Raw genomic sequence first — 21,201 nt, 5'->3', positions numbered from 1 at the left:
GCATGATCATATTAAAATGTAGGCTGCCAGTGTCGGGCTAACTAAAAGCTAATTGTAGTTTTAGTCTCATTAAACATTGTTTTGGTACAGTTACATGGATGCAGATCCTGAATGCTGCAAAAACTTCAACAAGACTCTTTAGCCATGCTAACGAGTTCTTTGAGGCTATAATAAGACACACTTTTGTTAACGTAAGCATGCTAACCTGATCACAATTACAATGCTAACATGCTGATGTTTAGCCATTTCTCAAGTTCACCAACTGACCTTAGCGTGCTAGTTCGCTACCATTTCAGTATTATTTTTAGGCTGATAGGAAGCCTGCTTATTTTATGTCAGAGTATTACGTCAAAAACCAAGGCATTGGACTCTGAGTGAACTAAGTCCTCCTGATGAACTCCTGTGGCAAATCACAACCTGTCCAATAGAGTGCCACAGTGACGCGTCCTAATCATAAATCTATCGATCATAAATCTATCGATTAGATTTATGATTAGAAAATGATAAAAGTAGGGTAGACATGTGGATATTATCCGGCTGAACAAAACGTGATCTGTCTCTTCAATTTGTGTCAACCACAGACCTTATTTCCAGCTATTTTCCAAAATCCTATGGAGAAATTACATTGCTTTTTGTCGAAGGAACCGGAAGTGGTAAAAATGCTAACTTACTTCCGGGTTTTAGGACGCGTCACTGTGGCACGCTATTGGTGTTGAGACTTCTGACCTAAAGAGGAAAAGATAGAGAAGAAAAGCAGAATCAGTAAGATGTATCCCGCTGGAGACCATGCATGTACATGTTGTCAAACAGGAATTAAATCATAACTGAGATTTAGTCTGGACTCCTCAGTGTGGACTGACTGACAGTGCATCATAAAGCCACTACTGTGGTCATAAAATAATGTGAACGAGGTGCAGGAAACAAATAATAAATACATTAGTTAATGCAGTTATTCAACATAGTTGCATTTAAATACAGTCAATTATGAACTAAAACAAAAAATAGTCTGATGTATTCTCAAGCAGAAGTTAAAAAGCAACATGAAAGACAGGAGGAAGCTGCTCAGTGCTCCACCAATCAGCTTTCAAGGATTCCTGTCAGAGAGAAGTGTAAATATTGGGGATCAAATATGACATGACATAGCCACGTCCTTTCTATTGCTTTGGGTGGCATTATTGAAATATCATAAATACATGGATAACCCACGGTCCTCTGTTTGTCCTATTACTGTTACAACGTATAAAGACAGGACAGAAACAAAGACATTTCTATTTTCATTATCCTTAGAGCCGGCAGCCAGGATGGAATTACGGCGCTCTACTGAGTATATGTAGATGTTATTTTCTGTTTTATACAGACATTTTGGACTAATTTTGGAAAAACATACGGGTTCATCCACGGGGATGGAGGAACAATACAACAGAAAGAAACAGTGTCTTTGAGATCCCTCCGAAGACCATTGCATTGTTTTAGGGGACCTTTTTGGCCTGATGGTGGCGCTATTGGACAAAGGCAGGAAGTCACTACATCTATTGATATCATCCTCTGGGGACCATGAGTATATATGGAGCAAATGTGTCAAGATACATGTTGAAGTGTTGGAAAAACACACAGACAGATGGACAGACTGAGGGGGGGGGAACATGCAGAGTACTGATCCCTTCAGGTCTGATACATCGCTGTGTTTCAGTGTCGAGGGCAGTTCCTGTGAGAGCTATAGGGAAGGAATGATGAAAAATACATTTTGAATTACTCAAGTTACAAAAGCCCCAAACCACTTTAAAAACCCTATTGTATTTATGTATTTCAGTATTCGTGGATTATATATTTCTCAGCATCTGATCCATGCATACTTTCCACGTCACATTCAAATTTAACAAAATCTATAAATGTAACCAAAAAAGTAAATAAATCATAGTACTTTAAATGGTTTGGCTTAATTTAAAGTGGACCTATCATGCTATATTTAAATGATATATTGTAGGGCCATACCTATATAAGGTATATTTATACGTTTCTGTTTTCAAAATACCAAACAAATCATGCATTTTAGCCATGCCTCATTTCGCTCTATGTGCTGTTTGCTGTCTACGGGGCTGATTCTGCTGACCACGCCCCCCTGCAGGAGAGGGAAGCCGTGCTCTGATCGGCTGCTGGGCTGTCAGAAGAGGGGGAGAAAAAGAGATCTCCGTCCTCCGTGTTTTATTTATATATACAGTCTATGGTTTTATTATATTATTATAGGCCTATAGAGTCGTTATTCATTTGTTTTAAAGCTCAATAAATAACAAAGAAGACCTTTGACCGGCACTTTTCTAATTTTGTCCGGAAGATTTAAACTTTAACGGACATCTTGACCGGCGAAAGAAACTGAAACTGAAACTCTGCCGCACGGTCCCCTCGTTCCTTGGAAGAGGCGGAGAGGTGGGTGTTTGTCATCTGCTGGTGGACTAACCGGAGAGAATTACAGTGCTTGCCTCGACGGGGAGGGATTGCATTGAATTAAAGCAGCGGGAGCAAACGCTTGCCTCGGGGAGGGAGAAAGAAAGCCACAGCGGAGAATAAACAGAAGGGTAACCATGGTAACTATGGGCGGGAAGTCTTCTTCGCTACTTTTGTGGCAGACTACAGCGCCACTTACAGGCCTGGCATATGTACTACAGCGTCTCCAGCGCTTTCGAGCGGCAATGGCCGGCCGTGGCCCAACCCCACATTCCCCTGATTGGTGCAGAGTTGGCCCAATAGCCGTAGCGCCACTTCTGTGACGCCATAGAAGTGTTCAAATCTGGATCAGTCTGTATCAGATCCGTTGCAGCCCCTTTTTTAGAGATTTGGGTATGGAGGAAAATAGAGAGGGTTGTGTTTTCTGACACTTGGTGAGTTCCCTGGAACACCGGGGACACATATTCATGTATAAAAGACGTACAAAAGTGCATTTTGCATGATAGGTCCCCTTTAAGGTAATGTACCTGCAGGGTTGTATCTTTATGGTTTTGGCACTAATTGTAAGTTGCTTTGGATGAAAGTATCAGCTAAATGAAATGTAAAGTAATGTAATATTCAGGTCTAATTCTTGATTCTGTTATAATGCAAAGCTCTGGCCCCCTACTGGTTGAAACCAAGCTATTGGACTATAAGGAGAAGGAAAATGCCCATCACTACCCAGAACCCAATTTGACAAGTTTGATTTAATTGTCAACGTAAAAGTTGAACACAAGAAGCATCTGTGGCCACAATGGGCTTCCTACCCCTCACCACTAAGTTCACACCCCCCAAGACAAAATATACACATAGAAAACACAAGCTGTGAAACATCATTACCAAGAGGCTGAAAACATTGAGGAGCCCATCTGTCATCAGAAGTAACTTTAGAGTACGCTTCACATCATTTAACTCATTAAGAACATCAACATCTGGCCGTTTGGAAACCATTATTACTTCAGCCATGAGGTCAGGAAGAGGTTCTTGTTGTTTTTTTTGTTTTTTTTGTGTGTTAATAGTGTTATAACAAATAGCCTGATTTTCCTGAAACTGAGTGATAGGGTGCAACACAGGCCCAGAGAGAACCTGTTACACTTTGGTGCTGATCCGATGCACTGCTGATGCTTTATTTTCCACCTATCAGAAACAATGCCCGACGTGTTTTGGATGTAATATGGTCTGTGTTTACATTAGCAAGCATCGCTAACACTCAGAGCTAACCTGTACTGGAGAGAGTATGTGTAAAAAAAGCGGATATAAAAGGTACTCACCTTGTGGTAAACCAGAGAGAGAAAAAGCATTTGAGCTCCATACTGTTTCAGAAATAATCCTTGATGTGGTTTTGGCCCCCGCCTTTTTTTAGAGGGGTATAGAGGGGTATGAGGCATGGCTAGAATGGGTGATCTGTTTGGTATTTTGAGCAAAACATTTCATAGACATGTTTTTATATAATTGTATATATCTGAGACCTATAATATATGCCTAGTATAATAAGAGACCTTTAAGTCAAAAGTAGCTATAACTACCAGCTGTTTTATATAGTCAGCTGGTAACTGGACCTCACTTTATATTAATAGAACATTAAAGAACTTCTATTTCAAATTGTTATACTGTCATTGTCATACATACAGTGATCATGTTTTCTGTAAGACATTAGGTTGAAATAGGTACATAATGTCTTTAAATAATAATGACCAGGCCACCAAATGCAGATTAACACTGAAGTAACAAGCCTCACTTGAAAATGTAAGAAGTAGAAAGTACAGATATTTGTGTTCAAAATGTACAAGTAAAAGGTTGTCAGAAAATAAATAGTGGAGGAAAAGTACTGATAGCAGAAAAATGTACTTAAGTACAGTTAGGAAGTATTTGTACCTGACTACTTCCCACCTCTGTCAGAGCCTGTAACAGAGGATGGGATGGCAGCACTGCCTCACTTACAGTCAACAGTTTCCACCAGGCTTTGTGAAGTCTCAGAACATCAGAAGTGTTTCAGCAGATCATCAGGAAGAAGAGAAAGAACTGACACCAGCAGGAAGGAAGTGCCATCTCCCATAAGCTGTGTCTTCATCCATTACTCGATTATTCACAGAAAGTGTAGGACACTAATGTATGTATAACATCTGAAGATGTGTAGTTTTATTCATGTTTTCACATCATTTTACAGGATATTGCTATATTATTTCACATATTTTAGTTCTACACATATGAATATCTGATTTGTAAAACATCACAGACAGAAAGGTATATCCGTCATTTAACGGTAAGACCAACTATCCTACAATTTAGGATTTTCCACTAAAAATAAGTCGGGTGACCGCCATGTTTTGTTTTTCTCACGCTGGTAAAGTTTGCGATCACGTGACATGGACACCGGTCATTAGAATTTAATAGGAAAATAAATGGTATCCATGTTACGTCTTGAGAGGGTTATTTGTGAATATACTACGTCTTGCCCTGTGGACCAACGTAGGTATTACACGTTTATTTTGTGAGACTGGGTTGGTATTTCTCTGGTATTTGTTTTTACCAATTGTGTTTTTCTAGAGACGAAGACCTTAAGGATTTAAAAGCTTCAGTCGTCCTCAGGCACAGAGGGAAAGCAGCTTATTGGTCGTTGGAAAAGTGGTGAATGTGCCAGAGGTGAAGATAGTGATTTCTTAACTGTCCAATGGGATTACAGAGGGGGCGGAGCTGGAGATCAGGCTCTGACTGTAATTGCCACCGCTTGTTGTTCTTTGTTCTGTCTGCTTTATAGCAATTGTCTATAATTTGACTGGAGCTGCTAGTGGAGAGCCTTTTGGTGGTTGACACACACGCATAACTCCCAGGGGAAGCCCCCCCCCCCCCCCCCCCCCCCCCCCCCCCCCCCCCCCTCCACACTCTGTGGTGGGATGGGCCACTCAGCCCTGCACTGCAAGGCATATTACATCCAACAATATGTTATTCCTCATGAGTCATGACAACAAGCATCTGCTGTGCTGCAATGCCCTGAGCCAGTAAACTGATCATCAGTCACGGACGTATTAAAGACTGATAGACTATGGCTTTCTTTAAAGACAACAAATACCGTGTGAAGATCATTACCACATCTTCGGATCATGACCCGACTACCCTAAGTGTTTATCTAAAGCCATATCTACTATATTTGTCCTCTTCCATGTGCCACATCATTGAGTGACCTATTCTGTGGTTACCATTAAGATGTGCTCTGTTAAAAAGATACTCTAGCACCACCTGTTATTAATGCACTGCTGAACAATGCACTATTTGCTTCTTCAAAGTGATGCTTGCCCAAATCTACAAGGAAACAATGTTTTAAAGCAGCAATTATTCATGTTTTTATATTAGCAAGGATAAATATCTCGTAGAGTTAAAATGGCCTCTGTAGTGACAAACCCTCACCACTCTGTATTTATACATTTTGGTATTTTTACCTCACATCTTTTATTCCTCTTCATCTTCTACATGCTCTCACAACTTGTTTTCAGCAGCAGCAGCAGCAGCAGTTTTCTGTAAAGGAATCCAGAGTTCACTCCCTGCTCAGCGGCAGACCACGGACAGGCACAGTATACCAGTGGAGCGTTTAGCATTCCAATCAATCACAATATATTTTATAGCTCAATTGCACAAATTACAAATGTGTCTAAGGAGGCTTTACAGCATGCGCTAGACCTTTACAGCGCACGAGGAAAAAGCCCCCTCCAGGAAACCCATAATTAACTGTGGAAAAGGAAGCAACCTCTGAGAGCAACAGAGGAGGCATCCCTCTCCCAGGACGGACAGACGGGTAATGGAGATTTTTGATTAAGCTTATAGTTAGGGCTGGCTGGATATGGTATTATAGCCTTAGACCTCCGAGGACTTTCACCTTCTTCTCCTTTGGGTGCACCCAGATAGAGAGGAACACAAACAGTACAGATTGAGCAAAGAGGATGAGAGAGGAGCTAGCTGTCAGTCTAGGAGCTGGTTCAAGCCGAGCCTGAGCCAGCCCTAACTATAAGCTTTATTAAAAAATGAAAGTCATCAGCCTACCCATAAATGTTGAGAGGGTCTCTGCTGTTGGCCCCCATTCTACTTACGTAACCCTGCATGATGTTAGCATAGTGCTCCATGGGTAATTCAGCTGCTTGAGAGTCAGATATTTGCTTTAGAAGTTGGTGGAGACCAAAGTGAAGCTAAATTGAGTGTGAATGTGGGACTTAAAGGTGGTCCGAAGTTTCACCACTGATGTCAATAGGCAACTGTTAGCCTAAACATTTTCATAGGAGTTAAAGGGACATCTGAAATTACAATGGGTTTTAATGGAGACATGTTGAACGTTTTTGTCACTTCATGCCCTCAAGAGGCATTTTGTTTAATTATTTGTCATTTTTCAAGCTACGAGATGTTTTCCTACGTTTGTCATGAAAAATTATGTCTCAGGAATGTAGGGTTTGGGAATTATGGCAGTTTTAAAAAAAAATATGAAGGCAAATTTCAAGATTTCCTACCCTCCAGCTGTGACATCACGCACTCTGCCTTAACGAGCTGCACAATGTTAAAGTTAAAATGTTAAAAATGTGATGAATTATGGGATGTATCTCTGGAATTATGAAAGTTATGAATGATAAAAGTAATAGCTTGCGATTCCCGACCGAGCTGAACGTTTTGATGTTTGAACGGAGTTTCTGCGATGTTGAATGTGGGAGGAGAAGAGGTGCAAAATAAGTCGGCGGAATAATAAACTTTTTGTCCGTAGCATAACATATAGTATAATAAAATAATATTTATTTATTTATTTATATTTATAATATAAATAATAATAATAAATTCGATTTATGAAGCACCTTTCATTGCTCAAAGCAATCCCAAGGTGCTACAGGAGGCATAATAAAAACAAACAAAATAAACAAAAGTTTAATCAAAAGCTTTTTTAAAAATAAAGGTTTTTAAGCCTTTCTTGAAGGCGTCAGTGGTCTGTGGAGTCCTCAGGTGGTCTGGGAGGGAATTCCACAGGCGAGGAGCAGCTGCACAGAAAGCCCGATCCCCCATTGTGCAGAGTTTGGTCCTCGGGGGGCGAAGCCGATGGTTAGTTTTGGAGCGGAGGTTGCGTGTGGAGGTTTGAGATGTGAGAAGTTCCTTCAGGTATGGAGGAGCGTTCCCGTGGATGCACTGATGGGTCAGTAGTGCGATCTTGTATTCGATCCTGAATGAGACAGGAAGCCAGTGGAGGGAATGACGAACGGGTGTGATGTGGTTGTATTTTCTCACCCTCATCAGGATCCTGGCGGCACTATTCTGTACATATTGGAGCTTCTGAAGGCTCCCGCTAGGAGTCCTGGGGCCTCATTTATAACGCCTTGCGTAGGATTGACGTGAGAAGGTTGCTTACGTAGTACAAAGCAAAAAAATAGGTACAGACATTTTCCGACATTTTCCGATTCACAAAACATTGCGTACCGGCGAGGGAAGTGCGTACCGGCACTTCCTACGCCTGTTTCCCTTTATAAATCACAATCGACTCGAAATGCGGCGCAGCTTTTGCAGGCTTCACGTAACGCCCATATTTGCCTATAAATAGTCAAAGAAACGCCCATTCATTCATTCATTTTGACTGACTGCATGAAGAAGATCGCAGGAAATGAGGACAGAACAGCTAAAAAAGACATCTCACACCGTGTCAGATTTTGGTTATTTTGGGGAGGTCGAGATAAATCATATTGTTTGGTGGATGCAGTTTGAACCAGAGTAGCAGCATGGAGGTCGGATCGTCACCAAAATAAATAAATAAGTGGTCCGAAAAAAGTTAATGACAAAAAAAATACACATAACCTTCCTCAGGCAGTGTGTTTGTCCCGGGGACAGGAGACACCCCCTTGATGAGAAACTGTAAGAAATGATCGGGGAATCCCTCCGGAGTGGAGTCATGACGACTGGATCTGAATTATTTTTGTTGTATTTGGTGGTTTGTGTTCCAGCTGTCGATCAGCAACTATATATCCATAATCCACCAGTTAAAGGAAATACAACTAATGTATTGTGTTATATTAGCTGTACAATTGACCACATATGGTGTTCTTAGTTTCCATACCTCCTGTGTTTTACGAGCCACTTATCAAGTCTTGGCAAACGGCATAAAACACGATTAAACGTGATAGTATATAAAACCATGTTCGTATCTACAACCTATAGAAATGCAAAACGGCGTCAGTTTAGACGTAATTCTGTCCTCCTGCTTACCGCATCATGTATGAGAAAACATTTCATAACATTAACACAACATATTCGAGGTGGTTTTAAATAACATATCCGTATTTATTTATTTCTCCAAGTTTTTGTGTGCACTGAGGAGTCTCAAACAGGCGTTTGTTTAATCGTTTTAAGATTGGCTTTAATCAATGTTTGAAAATGAATTATTCATATGATAAATGAGAGGTAACATTTTATTTATTTCCACATATTTCTCTCAATTCTTCCTTCTGCCAATGGTGTCGCAGTTTCTCGTCTCTCCCGTTTGTGTGCTTAGTGCGTACGCATGGGTTAGAGTTTGCGTGGAGGACCGCACATTTTCCCGTCAAGTTAGTATTTTATAAATCGCAAACATTGAGTAGAAACTGGCGTACGCCATTTTTTGAGCGTATATCCCTTTATAAATGAGGCCCCTGATGAGGAGAGCGTTGCAGTAATCGAGCCTTGATGAGACGAAGGCATGGACCAGTTGTTCTGCATCTGACAGGGAGAGTGTGGGACGGAGTTTTGCAATGTTCCTGAGGTGGTAGAAGGAGGTTTTGCACAGGTGTTTGATGTGGGTGTCAAAGGTCAGATGTCTGTCAAATCTTACACCCAGGTTGGTAACTGCTGTGGAGAGGGGTATGTTTTGTCCAGAAAAGATAATGTGGGTTATGGGGGATGACTGGACCTGGTTTGGTGTGCCAACTAAAATAGCTTCTGTTTTGGAGCTATTTAGTTGCAGGAAGTTTTCTCGCATCCAAGTCTTTATCTCCTCAATGCAGGTGTTAAGGGATGTTGATGGGAAGGGTGATGATGATGGTGACAGTGAGCAAGCATGTGGGATAGAGTCTGTCTTTATATATAGCTGCGTGTCATCAGCGTAGCAATGGAATGATATTCCATGCTTGCTGATGACACGGCCAAGGGGCAGAGTGTACAGGGTGAACAGAGTGGGCCCAAGGACCGACCCTTGAGGGACACCACAGGTGACAGGGTGTGTCTGGGACCTCGCACCTCCCAAGGAGACATACTCTGTATCGCTAGTTTTACTAAAGCAAAAGGTTATGAGAACTTCTTCTTTCACTGAATACTTAACATTATTAAACTTCTGCTACAACATCAGGAGCTGCAGAAGCTCCAACCCTCCCTCTAAATAAAGACTTCCTGTAAGTGATGGTCTGACTACATTAACACCATCCTATTCCTCTTCTGAGGGCTTGTTATAGAGCCCACCCCCCCCTCTTTAACTCCAAGACACCGCCTCAAACACCAGGAACATCCGCCTGAGCTGAGACGCCTCAATAAGAAATGCACTTTTATCTCCTCCAAGCTCCATTGACTGTGATCGCGCCCTAGTTCCAATCAGGTTTTAGGGTTTCTTTCCCCCTTGCCTGTGTGCTCGGCTGCAGTTTGATGGCTAATTTGTTTGAATGTGTCTTCTCTGCCACACTGCTTGGGTTCCATGTGTTACATAACTGTTTCCTTATCCCCGCGGCATTTATCTGCTTTACAAAGTAAGGAGCTGTGAATCACTGCTGCAACTCTGCCTCATCTCTGCTGTGTCACTGGAATACTGGCCAGCGCTCTCTGTCAACCTCATCCTAAATATTTGTTGTGAGCCTCTTAATAACTCTTAACAAATTATACTTCAAAATAAATGTCCAGCCCACCTAAACTGTCTTTTCAAACATTCTGACATGCACCATTCCTTTTCCTATATGGAATTTGTTCTGAAGAACAGAAATTACAATATTACATTATTTATTCATTTTAATATTCGTTAATTAATCAAAGCATTATGGTCTCGGAAATAAAAACACACTAATACTATTTCCAATAAATATTGTATATTAAGAACCATGTTATCTCATACTTGATTGATCATTTATTTATAGGCCTGCTGATACTACCAAATGTAGAGCTCATTTTGCAGAGCCCATTTTGCAGAGCCCATTTTGCAGAGCCCTCTTCAGACTTTTGTTGCTCAGTGCGTTCATTAAATCTCTCAACCTTCTTTTCATCTTCTGTATGGGCACTTCTGCATTCTCATGCTATTTTTTGGCACAACCTCACTCATCATTGTTTTAAATTAAACTCAATCTCCGCCGCAATAAATAATTCGGCTTTTCTATAGGGTCAAATTAATATATTTTCTAAACCGTCTCTGTACTGTAGGGCTCACTATGTATGCGCTCAACTTTATCACTACGCTGCGGCGGTCTATAGCCGAATCACAACCCCACCTTCACTCATGTCACATTGACATTGTGTCAGGTGAGCTGAAGAAATGGATGGTGCCGGTAGCAGCCAAACGCCCAGCGGGGCAGCGAAAAGAAAGAAAAAGTGACAAATTAGGCCAGCAACTACAAGGAACAGTGACGGCCACGGAGCCTGAGGATGTTGTTGAGCTAGCGAGCAATGTTAGGATTTTGATGAACTTATCACAGACTTAAGAAAAGGGCAAGAAAGAAACACTTCAAAAAGGTAAGATGATTTGAGGGATTGTCTTACAAACACACATTCTCTCTCTATTGCTTACATACACACACACACACACTCACTCACTCTCTCTCTCTCTCTCTCTCTCTCGTGTGCACACACACACACCACACACACACACTCACTCACTCACTCACTCACTCACTCACTCACTCACTCACTCACTCACTCACTCACTCACTCACTCACTCACTCACTCACTCACATACACACACACAATCACTCTCACACATACACACACAATCACTCTCACACATACACACACAATCACTCTCACACATACACACACAATCACTCTCTCTCTCACACACACACACACACACAATCACTCTCTCACACACACACACACACACTCACTCACTCACTCACTCACTCACTCACTCACTCACTCACTCACTCACTCACACTATTTGGTCTTTGAAGTGGGGTGCTGCTCTGAGGTTTTGAGTGATATTACCTAAGTCTTCTTGAGCCATACACTGTCTTGAGATCTTATCCATTGGATCCTTGTCTTGTGATGTTTGACTGAAAGGGAAAGTGGAATCCAATTGTGATGGCCACTTATTAGACCCTGCATTTAACCCTTTATAGATATGAGAGCAGCTTTAAACAGCAGTGTCACAGACTGACCTACTAGGACCCACCTATCTGTCCATCTACATATCTACTACAGTTTCAAATATCAATCATGACGAATCCTTTCTCTCTACATTTGTCCTCTGCAGGATTTCAGGAACTCTCCCCCTCTCCTCTGGCCTGACGGACCACCAGCCCCTCACCATGAACTACCTCCGCCGGCGCCTGTCAGACAGCAGCTTCGTAGCCAACCTCCCCAACGGCTACATGATGGATCTGCAGAGGCCGACCCCTCCAGGCTCCTCCCCTTCCTCCACCTCCTCCCCCGCCTCCCCGGCCACAGAGCGGCGGCAGCCCCCAAGCCTCCCGACCCCGGCCCCCAGCCCGGCCCCCGGTCTGGGCTCAGGCCCCGGCTCAGGCTCGGGCTCAGCTTCAGGCGCGGGGAGCTTCCTCAGCTCCTTCTCCAGCGTGGTGAAGAGCGCTCAGATGGCCCAGAACGTGGCCGCCGCCGCTCACGCCAAGGCAGCAGCCTCCGCAGCTGAAGGAGCCCCCCCAGGAAGCGGTCAGCCGCTCAAACCTGTCATACGCAAGCCCAAGATCCTGCTGGTCGTCGACGATCAGAACACAGACTGGTGAGTGCAAAGCTCCTTTTTGCATCTAAATGTCCTGAATGATTTTTCTTGAATGGCTTTCAAGTTCAAAAGACCATGAACTGAACTGTGAGTTATTTGTTTTCAAGAGTCCCAGTGCTAATAGTGTTCATTTCAAGCTAAGCTCCCATGACAAATCCTAAACAGATTACAGTGAGCACCTTAACACACTCTCTGTTTACTGACTGGAAGAAGCATCACTACACTGCTACATGAAGCAGAGAAAAAAGAAACCTCAAGACTTTAAGAGGTCCAGACCAAGTCAAGACTAAGACTTTAAGAGGTCCAGACCAAGTCAAGACTTTAAGAGGTCCAGACCAAGACAAGACCAAGACTTTAAGAGGTCAAGACCAAGTCAAGACCAAGACCAAGGCAGGGCGGGACCGAGTCAAGACCGGAACCAGACTACTGTGAATCCAACACTACACAATACACTTACAATACCATGTGTAAGATACCATAGTCAATTTGATCTGAAAGATCCACATCATCATAAAAAGACCCACATACAAACAGTAAGATCTAAATTCAACTTCATCATATTTATTCAAAAAGTAAGTCAGTGAAGTCATGTTATTTGATCAGGGCGTTTTACATCCAATCACATCTAGGGTTGGTTATCGTTTGGATTTGAATGATTCCGGTTCTGATTCCGGTTCTGATTCCGGTTCTGCTTTTCGATTCCGTTTTTTTCAGATCCATGTCCCATGCCAATTTCACTGGGAGCTAAATATATTTATGAAAACATTTAACAAATGTAGCAGCTAAGTGGCTCAGGCAAAATAACTGTGACCGTGCAGGCTTGTGATTGGCTCTGGTGGGTGAGCGGGTGGGAGCACAGCAGAAGAAACAGTCTATAGGGTGGTACAGTGATTTTTGTAGGCCGACCCAGAAGCTAGCATCGCTTCCTCTTTGACGAAAAGCATGTGATTTTGAAATGTTGCAGAAGGTCGTTGGCTAACACATTTATGACTAGGGATGCTCCGATCGCCAATTTTGGGGCCGATCGCCGATCGCCGGAATCAGTATCGGCCGATACCGATCGCCGATCCGATCGAGTGGGCGGGGCCTAAATGGAAGATCACTTTAAATCTTCCATTTAAAGTGATGTTTCAAACTCAGTTAATGGGGCTCATTCACTGGAGCTTCCACAAACAACAATCAACTTAATTATTACATTCAAATGATGTACATTATTCAAGTTTACATTCACTTTGGATAATACCACGGGAGAAATGAGCGGAAGCGCTCTCTTTTCCTCTCTCCCCCTCTCTCTCTCCCCCTCTCTCTCCCCCTCTCTCTCCCCCTCTCTCCCTCTCCTGACAGCCTGTCAGTATCTCATGCAGCTCACTGATCCATGTAATGAGTGACCCGACAGTGAAGAATAAATATATTTATAACTAGTTTAGCTTGTTCCAGAGGTAGATAAAATAGCTAAGTGTGTTAGGTCTAACTCTTAATGTGTGTTCTGCTCCGCTCACCGGTCCGTCACAGCTTTTCGCACAGAGAAAAGTGTCATGTATTTTACGTCATGCGATTGGCTCTCGCGATCGGCATGTTTAGAGAGCACCGATCGATCGGAGCATCCCTATTTATGACACTAAATTACTTTTGTTCAGCCGGATAATTTCCACATACACATCTTTTATAATGGTTGAAGCATAAATGCAATAGCCAGAAGTAAAAAGTTAACCCAAAAAAACCAACATGACTTCACGCGTCGGCGAACGTTTGGCGAACTCTCAGCGAATGTTCAGCGAATGTTCGGCATGTTAGCAGCCTCGTTTAGTCAAATGTCAGCAAACGCCATCCAGTGGGGTATTCACTGATGTATTTTATGTTGTTGAGCAAAATGTGGTAATCTTGCAAGCTTGCATTAACCAAAGACCTTTTTTAACGAAGAGATTTTGGGAATGTAACCAAAACGTATTAGGGTGTTAAGGTTAGGTTAAAAAACACTGACATGTTAACCAGTTCTTGGTTTAGGACTTTAAATATGGGCAAATAGATTGTGCCTGAGATGTGAAAAGCGGAGTCAAGCTTACCTTTTGTTAGGTGTTGTTGTTTTGCTTACCTTTTGTTTCTTAGCTCCTGTTAACTCGAAAAACATTCTTCTGGTTTGATTTGAAAGGAGCGGGATATTTTATTGTTTATCATAGACTCATTCATCCTTGGCTTTTGCATGGCTGTCATGGTAACAAGGGAAGGTAATTTCCTCTAAAGATGACAGAAAAATAAATGAACTTGGATGAGAAAACCTTTCAGCAACAGCCCCTTAGAGCTGATGTTGTCTCCCCTGCTCTGTGGAGTTAAGACATGCAGCGGCCAGTTTATCATGTTCGTCTTCTCAATCAATAAACCACTCTTCCATTTCATGAATTGATATTCTTCAGCTTGACATTTGCTGGTGAAGCGACCTTACTGAAGCTGCTTTTAGCTATTTCCAGCCCTTTGAAATGATGTACACAGTTAGAAGGGATCATTATGTAGGGAACATCCAATCCTCCAGCAGAGCATCAGGCCGGGGTGTAAAAATGATCACTAAATTAAAGCGCCCCGCTGATAGCCGTGTCAAAAGCACCAAGATTGCTCTCATGTTCTGAAAAGCCTGGCGGATTCTTTTCGTTACGGATTTAGCTGAAATCCCAAAAGGGCCCCTCCTGACACCCCTCCTTGCTGAAAGGAGCCGGCGGAGGATCCTCCTGCAGCTCTTTAGGTGCCATTTATACAAGGACAAAACGGGTTGTATCCGCTACTTTTCTCTCGCGTATAGCCCGTTCGTTCACACGAGGCCGACGCGTAAACACGTAAACGCGTAAACGGACCCCGCAAACGATAACGGGTCCCAAGGTGGATAGATCTGCAAACGGAACGCTCTGGGGGGGCAAACGGCTCCGTGTGTACGCCCTACGATCATTTTCTGATAATGATGAAATAGCCCCGCCTCCCTCTCCCCACGTCTCCCTCTCCCCACGTCTCCCTCTCCCCACGTCTCCCTCTCCCCACCTCTCCTGCTCAGAGATCAGCTGCTGGGCTGTCAGAAGAGTGGGAGGAAAAGAGAGGCTCCGTTTATTATTCTTATATTATTATATAGAGTCGTTATCAATTTGTTTTAAAGCTCAATAAATAACAAAGAAGACCTCTGACCGGCACTTTTCTAATTTTGTCTGGAAGATTTAAACTTTAACGGACATGTTGACCGGCGAAACAATTTTTTAACGGAAACTCTGCCGCACGGTTCCCTCGTCCCTTGGAAGAGGCGGAGAGGTGGGTGTTTTTCATCTGCTGGTGGACTAACCGGAGAGAATTACAGCAGGAGCACACGCCGTCCACCGCGGAGAATAAACAGAAGGGCAACCATGGCAACCATGCTCCGGGGTCTTCTTCACTGCTTTTGGTGTATTTTGTGGCGGCAGCAGTGCCACTTACAGGCCCGGCATATGTACTACAGCGTTTCCAGCGGGTCGGGCGGTCTCGTGTGAACGGACACGTTAATTGAGCCGAATGCGTGTGAACGGAAGACTTTTTTGAAAACGAATTCGGTGCGTAAACGCAAACGTACCCGTTTCGTCCTCGTGTAAATGGGGCCTTAGGCTCTCTGAGGCCAGCTCACTCTGCAGGGAACAGCAGGGACTTCACTCTCCTAAACAAACTACTACTTATATAAAGAGTGAATAATGGAGCCTTGGACAAGTGCTTGGTTGGTTTTATGCTCCAAAAGGAAAAGGAAAGTCATTTTTGTGCATGACTCAGATGTTATACAGGGTTGGCACAGAAACACATGTTATATTTGAATTCACTGCAGCAGCCCTGCAAACTATCCTGCCTTTGTCAAGTTTTGTATATGTAGTTATACTTTGACTTCAATATGTTGATTCTAATCCTAACCAGTGGCATGTTGACTGAGCCTTTAGGACAACATTTGAGTTTTATATCCTTTTCACTTCTTACACAGTGCTATATAACGGATTGGCTTGCCAGAGACAGTTATTGGTTTCGATCGAATTGAATTTCATCTTTTAAACAAATATTGAGGAAATCAGCAGACGATAAAGCAAAAGAATGATTGTTTCATCCCCTGTCTTTGTGTGATTCTAATGAGTTGGTCACCGAGGTGAGTAGGTGGCGCCATTTGTTCATTTGGAAAAACATTACAGAGGTTCAGTCAGACAACTCACGTGTTTCTTAATATGTTTATTAGAAGCAGCATATAGTTTGAGTTTGGCGTCTAGTAGGGTTGGGAACCGAAACTCGGTTCCAGATGAGAACCGATAAGAAAATGCCGGGTACCGGGTACCCATACAAAATACACAATTTTGGTTCTGCTCAACGGTTCCTAAACGCGGTAGACCCTGTATTTCACCGGGTCCGACTGCGCCGCGGCGCCGCGGTTACCCGGTGGAATACAGGGTAAGGGCGGACTGGCCATCTGTGTGTTCTGGAGAATCACAGAACGGCCGGTCGTCAGCGGGCCGTTGACGGCCGGCTCGGTTCGCTGACGGCCGGCACCGACCTTAATTTAAAAACGGCATCATGTAAGTTGAGCTGACAGGCGACAGAGGTCCACAGTTTCCCCGCAGCGAGGCTCCCCCCGCCCTCCCGTAGACAGTTCACGAGCTCAGTCACTTCATAACACCAAAGATGGGTAAACGCTCTAAAGTGAAGCTTCACTACACTAAAAAAGAAAAAGACAAGGCACAGTGTAATGCCTGTTAATAGCTTGCCACAAGCATAGCTCAGTTAAAATAAAGCACAGCTATTGTGCAATACATTTGTATTGCATGTATATTTTTTATTTGTAAAAATGTCAGTGAAAGCTTAAAAGAATAAAGATATTTTTGTTATCTAAACGTTTGACCTCTTTCTTTTACAATTTTGGAATCGAAACGGGGAATCGATAAGAACCGGAATCGGAATCGGAATCAGAATCGGAATCGATCAATTTCAAACGATACCCATCCCTAGCGTCTAGGCTCAGGCCTCATCACTCCACAGATTTACAAAGAACATTGAGTGATGATTAGATAACTATCCCCCGAGCCTAAAGGTGGAAGCTGGGGTGGAAGCTGGGGTGGAAGCTGGGGTGGAAGCTGGGGTGGAAGCTGGGGTGGTGGTGGGTCAGGCGAACAGCAGCAACATGAAATACAGCAGCAGGAACATGAACGTAGCAATAGCAAGTGAACACAGCAGTAGCAGCAGCAGCATAGCGAGGCAGAGGCAGGAAGACCTGGCAGCTTAAATAGGGCGGCATGTTTAGGAGAATGTGTTTGGTTGGTTGTAAGAGAGACGAGGTGCGTCACGTGTTAATGTATCATTGGTGCTCGAGTTGACTGCCTGAACTAGCTCACAGGCTTCGCCCCATTTCATTCAGACAACTCACGTGTTTCTTAATATGTTTATTAGAAGCAGCATATAGTTTGAGTTTGGCGTCTAGGCTCGGGCCTCATCACTCCACAGATTTACAAAGAACATTGAGTGATGATTAGATAACTATCCCCCAACACCACGTGGAGATTAGATAACTCTCCCCCAACACGGCATGGAGATTACATTCCTCGTGATTGCAGACGGACAGGACACCCGGCCATTCGTTCCGACACCGAGTGATGCGTGTGGTGTGGGAGCTGCTGCTCGTTCCAGCAGCGTCTGAGCCATGCTCTGAGCTAGCCTATGTTTCGGATATGAGGCAGGCTTCTTCCCCCGTGGATGATGATTCGCTTCCAGAGTCGGAGACAGCGAGACACATGTGCAAAGAACAGCACCAGCAGGTAACCTGAACATATCATGGAGGACTGTGTAGAGCAGCAGCGATGTGAGTAAAGCAGGCGAGCAGTTCCTACATTTCCCAAACTGCAACTGGTTAGTGTCTTAAATAGACTTACAATCTTCCTCAGCCTACTTAGTGTACATTTGTTACAACCAATAAGAAAAAAGGAAGACAAAGGGTTGATGATGACATCACTGTCAGGCTTCAGACTTTGTGGAACACTTCATAGAGCATTAAAGGAATTAATAGTATTTTTTATCCAAAGTACTTCAATTGTAAAATTGGTGAAGGGTCCCTTTAAAAGTGGCACTGAAGAAGTTGTTGCATGTTCCTCAAGCTTTCCTCTCTGCGCTGTATTAACCCATGAGGGTGCCACTATTTCTCTCAAATGGAACATGAACATGAATCCAAGCAAAATTAAAACTAATGTTAACAGGTAATAAACATTTCAATTGGTTTTGTTTGTAACTCAGCAAGTTCCTTTTCTGGCCACAGAGGGGAACTGTAGTCCAGCCCCCCCCTCACTGCTCTGCATGCTCAGATATCTCTCTGCAGGAGCAGCTTCAGCCAGCAGATGGAGGTGTGTGACAGCGTCTGAGGTTTAAATCAAACTCTGCTCCTGAGATCATCTTCCCTCTCAGCGTGGGAGTTTAGAGATGTTCTGGACAGCGGCTCTTCTCACTGAAATCTTGACCTGTGACTGTCACTCTGAAACCTGCCTAAGAATCATGGTGTTTTTAAGTAACACTCAGTATCTAAGTTATCCAGTGATGGTTTTTCTCAAGATCCGCGAGTACAGCTTTAAAATCTGCAGGTGTCCCCTGTGCATATTTTTGATCAGGAACAGTTAGTGTAACCCAAATTAAAATGCAATGCTATCTGGCCCTAAAAAGACACGGTAGCACTACCTGACCACAGCGACTGATGTTAAACTCAGAATTGTTTGGGCAAAGTACAGACTGAATGCTCACAGACTGGCCATAGAAACAGAGAGGTACAAAAAAACATGCCAACAATTTAAACCGGTACGGAAACAATTCTGCCCCAAAATGTAATAGTAAGCATCCTCAATTATTTTAAAAAGAAAATTAAAAACTCAAAATAAAGAAAGCTGCATTCTTGCAGGACAGTGTGTCTCTGCCTGCCACAGTATGAGGGAATCAGACTGACCTGCTACACCAGCTCTCACATCTCACTCTTTTTTTTATTTTTTATTATTATTTCCTTATTAATGTATTATATTAATTGACTGAATTTTCCTTCCGTGTGTTCCTTATATTGATATATATATCAATACACCAACTTTGTAGCTCAGCCAACCCTTGTTTTTTGTCCACATTTAGTGTGAATCAAGTTCCAGAAACACTGGATCCTACATTTCCCAAACTGCAACTGGTTAGTGTCTTAAATAGACTTACAATCTTCCTCAGCCTACTTAGTGTACATTTGTACACATAAGAAATAAAAGACAAAATGACCTCAAAACGAATACTGCCGCTGAGGCACCAGCTGGCGAATCAGAAGCAGGGAATGATCAAAGTCCAGGCAAGAACGTTGTTTCTGTGCATTTCATTGATCCAATATCATCAAAAGTACACAGTGTTCCATATCTTGCCCTGTGCTTTTCCTGGAGCCTCCTTGTGCTAACCCTGGTAAAAGAACATGTGCCTACTGATTCCACCACCTGCCTCCAATATATACTGATCAGCAGGTGCCCAATCACCCAGGGCCTAGAACTGCCTTCAAATTAAAAGCATAAAGAAATATTTTAATTGCCAAAAATAATTTGACTAAATAAATATACATTAACAATAAACAATAACAGCAAGAACAACATAAAGCAATATATAGCTCCAACAATATGTATATATATATATATATATATATATATATATATATATATTATATGTACCTCATTAGTTGAGCTTAGTAGAAACTGTTAAGTCTTTACACTTAACTCTGTCATGAAGCTCTTTTCCGCCGAGTGATGACATCCAGGTTTGTTTGGAATGAATAGAAGAAAGCTCTCAGTCCGCACCAGATCATGCACTTGAACTATTCTGTTGTATTTTATATGCAATCTATTCACGCTTTTGGAAAACAGGAAGTGGAGGTTAGGAAGACACTGGAAAGATCCCAGCTTCTCATACAGAGGAACAGAGAGAGAAGACCAGGAAGATCTTCCCTCACAGCACAGCGAGAGAAATCCAGGGACACCTATCTTTCCCAGCTGATGAAGGACAAGAGGACACCCAGAAAAGAGTGTCTCCTATATGGCTCAGCTTGATCAGCAAACACCCTTGTATTTGCTCTGAAGGAAGCTGAGCAGGAGGACACGTCTCCTGTTCAGACAACCAATCATCTCGCTGGACTCGTCAAGCCATGGCAGCAGGAGCTTTATGATATTTCAAACAAACTTTAGCAGAGACGAAAAGCCAGTTTGTGGGAACAGATCACCTGGACACTGAGCGTCTCCAGTGAGTTTTGGGATCTTTTAAACTATGCTTTGTAAGCTTGTTAGCTGTGTAGTCAACAATCTGTTAGCGTACACCAAGCTGACCACACGAAGAAACTGTGGGCAAATCCCAGGCAGCGACAAATGTTCACCAATATTGTTAAACAACAAATTCAATTAATAATAAATTAAATTGCTTCAACATGATACTTTTAATTTAAAAGAGCAACTGCACTATCAGCCCTTGAGTCAAAAGTCTTCTACTGAAGCGTTTCCTGTCATCAGAAACATTATGATTTACTGATTTTATCATGGAGTGTATATTGAAACTACAGGAAACTATCATTATGAAACTTGGCACTTAACAAGTAATTTATTAGCTATTTCTTGGCAAAATATTTATTGTAAGATTAAAATATGGATGACTTGAAGAGGATAAAGTACTGTGGTTGATCTGTGTCTCTCGGAGTTGAGTTTCTCCTGGGCATTCCGGGCCGGGGAACGGGGTCTCTGGGGGAACGCTGCTCCGTCCTGACAGTTTGGCCTCCAGCAGTGACTGA

The 21,201-nt window shown here is 42.8% G+C and overlaps 1 protein-coding gene across 1 annotated transcript in view; it reads left to right on the top strand.

Moving 5' to 3' along the window:
- The window catches only part of LOC117486918 (synapsin-3-like), a 131,494-nt gene that overhangs the window by 5,477 nt on the left and 104,816 nt on the right, over positions 1 to 21,201 (top strand). The window contains exon 2 of the mRNA XM_034135513.1: positions 11,919 to 12,401. Coding sequence (XP_033991404.1) covers positions 11,974 to 12,401 — 428 coding nt within the window. The 5' untranslated portion in view covers positions 11,919 to 11,973. The remainder of the gene's footprint in view (positions 1 to 11,918; positions 12,402 to 21,201) is intronic.

Source organism: Trematomus bernacchii, unplaced genomic scaffold, assembly GCF_902827165.1.
Source record: "Trematomus bernacchii unplaced genomic scaffold, fTreBer1.1, whole genome shotgun sequence".
NCBI lineage: Eukaryota > Metazoa > Chordata > Actinopteri > Perciformes > Nototheniidae > Trematomus > Trematomus bernacchii.
Note: the sequence above shows the minus strand (reverse complement) of the source record. Positions and strands in the feature narration are given on the sequence as shown.